The sequence below is a fragment of the Fulmarus glacialis genome, unplaced genomic scaffold (assembly GCF_000690835.1).
Source record: "Fulmarus glacialis isolate BGI_N327 unplaced genomic scaffold, ASM69083v1 scaffold31895, whole genome shotgun sequence".
NCBI lineage: Eukaryota > Metazoa > Chordata > Aves > Procellariiformes > Procellariidae > Fulmarus > Fulmarus glacialis.
Genome location: NW_009214163.1, coordinates 1 through 3,439, shown reverse-complemented (window position 1 = coordinate 3,439; position 3,439 = coordinate 1). Strand labels below are relative to the sequence as shown.

The following is a 3,439-nucleotide window of genomic DNA, read 5'->3' as shown; positions in this document are numbered from 1 at the left end:
TCGTGCTGGAAGCCGGAGGTCATCTGCTCATTGTTGTCCCGTTCAGCCTTCAGCTCTGCCCTCAGCCTCTCCACCTCTCCCTGCAGGGCTTCAGCATCGTCCACCACGGCGCAGGGCCTGGCCACCTCCCGGGCTTCGTTCAGCTGCTCTTTGAGGACGGCGAGCTCTGTCCGCAGGTCCATGATCTCCTGCTCCAGCAGGTTCACCTTCTCTCTCAGCAGCTCGGACTCATTCTTCTTACGCTGGAGCTCGTTCTCACACACCTCCAGCTCCATGGCTTTGGTGCGCAGGGAGCCCTCCAGGTCCTGGGTCTTCATCTCCAGCCCTTCCATCTTCACCCTCACCTCCTTCAGTTGAGCTTTCAGGCCGAGGATCTCGGTGGTCTTGGTGTTGAGCTCTGTCTGGGACTCCTTCAGCTGCTGCTTCAGGAGGGAGATCTCCCCCGACTTCTGGCACACCTGTGGGGAGGGATGCAGCACCCAAGTTAGGGCTGCACCTTGGAGAAAGCCCGCGGCACCCATGGTACCCCATGCGAGCCATGCTGCGCACAGCCGGCATTCGGCATACGGAGACCCTGACCGTGAAATCCCACCCAGGGAGATGTCCCGGCACAGAGGGCGATGGCCCAGCTCTCGGGGTGGGCTGGAGGGGACCCCACGCTCTCCATGCATCAACACCCCAGCTGACACAGAGGGCTGCTTGTGAACATCCGTGAGGATTTAAGGAGCTGACACACCTCAGCTGAGATGTGGAAATGGATGGTGTCGAGAAGTGCTCGAGTCTCACCACCCCGTCCAACATGTTTGTTGAAACCACCGCTGACAGCTCACGCGGTCAGTTAAACTCGCTGAGCTTGTTTTGCAAGCAGACACCCGACTGCACCCGACACCCCGCAAAATCACAGCTGGGAGCAAAGCACATAAATCCCACTGGAGCATCCCGCTGGAGCCTAAAGCGTGCCTGGTACAGCTGCTCCCGGAGACAGCTGAACCCCCGTTCAGCATCCAGCTGCTCTCGGAGGGACCCTGCAGCTGGAATTTCGGTAGGGCTTGCGAACAGCCTGGAAAGGTGGCTCGAAAATGCAAATAAACTAGAGGTACTGAAAGTGGTATGAGAAATCCTTGCATGCGAGGGAGCGAAGGTGAGCACCACGCTCCTCGAAGCACGCCGGGTGACAGCTATGCTGCTGCCTGTACAGCCGCAGTGAAACGGTATCGGTGTGTGTTATTCAGGCGGGTGAGCAGGCTCGCTTCTGAATTTTCAGCAGTTTAACGGTCTTTGTTCAGCGATACCCAATCAGTGAGAAAATTAAGCTTAAGCAGAGAGTGGAAGGTTTTACTGCTCTCTAACAAATGACCATGGCAAGTCCTAGTAGTTCCTATTTACACATGGGAAGGCAGCTTTACTGCTCCTTTGGGGCAGGCAGCCTGGAAAACCCTGTGCTGGAGGTTGGAAACGCAAAGTTATTTTAATGACTGTTTTTTTTTTTATGCAGTAGTTGTTTCCTTATATATGTGAAGTGCCGAGGGGTTAAGAGGGGCAGTGAGTCACTCAATTATAACTTGCAGATCCTCCACGTGACAGACTAGGGCTCTCCTCGGCTTTAATATCTCTCTCCTACAGTCTGGGCTTAGTGCGTGCATCATCTGCTCTGCTCAAACCCTCCGTGGTGCTGCTGGATGTAGGTACAGGAATGGAGAAGAGCTGCGTGGTTTATTGCTGGTGCTGAAGCTATCGCCTTCCACGCACACGCTTTGCTTTCGGCATTGGCAGCCCGAGATACTGCTGTAAGTGCCACTTACCTCCCACTGGGTCTCCTCCAGCGCCGGGGCGAAGCTGGTCTTCTCCTTCTCGTAGGACCTCAGCTTGGTCTCCAGCAGGTTTTGCTCTTTCATGAGGTTCTCCAGCTCCTCCCGGAGCTGCTTCTTCTCCTGCTGCAGCTGGAACACCTGGAGGTGAAGGACCTGCTGCGTCCGCTGGGTTTTCTGCGAGGTTTGCTTGAGCTTGCTGTTGCACTTCTGCTTGAGGCCCTCCAGCTCTTCCTTGCAGCGCCGCTGCTTCTCTTCATAAGCCTGGCAGGAGCTGACTTCCTTCTCCTCGAAGCTTGACTGAAGCTCCTGCAGCTCCCCCTCCCTCTCTAGCAGCTTCTGCTCCAGCTCCTGGATGGTGGACTCGTCCGTGGAGATGGGCGAACGGATGCAAGTGGTCTTCTCGGCGGCATGGTGGTGGGGGGCTTTGCCGGGGTTGAGGATCTTGTTGCCCCCATCAGAGAAGGACATGGCCTTGAGGCTCATCATGTTGCTGTCCTGGATGATGGCGCACTGCAAGATGTTGTGGGCTGAGCCCCCGAAGCGGCTGATGGGTCCCATGGGTGTGACGAGGGGGTCGAGCTGGTAGCTGCTGCTGGTGCTGTGGGTGGGGAGGCTGGACATGGAGTTCCTGCCAGAGTCGGACAGACCCCCCGAGCACAGCACCGGCTTCAGCTCCTGCTCCTTGGCTTTGTCCGGGGGGTGCAGCTGCTGGGAGAGGTGACCCCCGTTCTCCGGGGAGGAGTGGAGGATGGTGCTGGACCGGGGCAGCACCGGTTTGAAGGCGGTCGGTCGCACAGCCGGCTTCTCCGCGCCCTGGGGAGAAGAGCAAAGCCCGTCAGCACAGACCGACACCACGTCACCTCTTTTCCCCCATCCCTTCTGTCCCCAAGGAGGAGACCCCCATAGCAGGGACGGCTTGGGTCTCCGTCAAGGGCTGAAAGCTCAGGAGGATGCTGATGGCTAAAACTGCTTCTGTTGGGAGGCAAACGGCATGTTTGGAAATGAAAGGATACGGATGATATTGCTGATCCAAATTCCCGAAAGCAGAGGGTGGCAGGGTGCCCTCAGCACCTCCCCGCTGCCCCTCTCCTCCCCCTTCCTCGGCGCAAACTATTTTCTCTGAGCCTTCTCCTGGACCAGGACTAGGACAACCCTACGGTGGGACCTGCACCCGCTCCGAGGGCAGATGCAGTCCAGTGGGACAACCCCCTCTTCTGGGGCCACCGCGTCCCCTACTAACCACTTCCAGCTGACTGGGAAAGGGCATCAGCTTCTGCGGCGTGGGCGTCCCGAAGTCCATGCTTTTTTTTTGCCCCGCGCCCCGCCGGCAAGCGAGGTATAGTCCGCTCGGTGGGAGCCGTGCGATTTCTGGCTGACCTTGATGTAAAAGAAGTCCTCATTCTTGCTGCTTTTGGAGCTGGACTTGTGGCTGGAGTCCTGGGAGAAGCCGAATCGGAGCAGCCCGTCCGAGTACCTGTTGAGCTTTTTCAGGTGGGACGACTTGCGGAGCTTGTACTGGGAGGCTCGGCAGTGCTTGCTGTGGAAGCTGTGGCCGGAGATGAGGCTACTGACGCTGCCCATGCTGCTCCTGGGTGGGGGGCATGCAGGGGGGGGAGCGGAGCCCGGCT

The 3,439-nt window shown here is 58.2% G+C and overlaps 1 protein-coding gene across 1 annotated transcript in view; it reads right to left on the bottom strand.

The window, feature by feature from the left end:
* The window catches only part of LZTS1 (leucine zipper, putative tumor suppressor 1), a 3,612-nt gene extending 214 nt beyond the window's left edge, over positions 1 to 3,398 (bottom strand). The window contains 4 exon segments of the mRNA XM_009578469.1: positions 7 to 458; positions 1,803 to 2,624; positions 3,052 to 3,131; positions 3,134 to 3,398. Of these exon segments, the coding sequence (XP_009576764.1) occupies positions 7 to 458; positions 1,803 to 2,624; positions 3,052 to 3,131; positions 3,134 to 3,392 (1,613 nt within the window). The 5' untranslated portion in view covers positions 3,393 to 3,398.
* Positions 3,399 to 3,439: the final 41 nt, after the last annotated feature.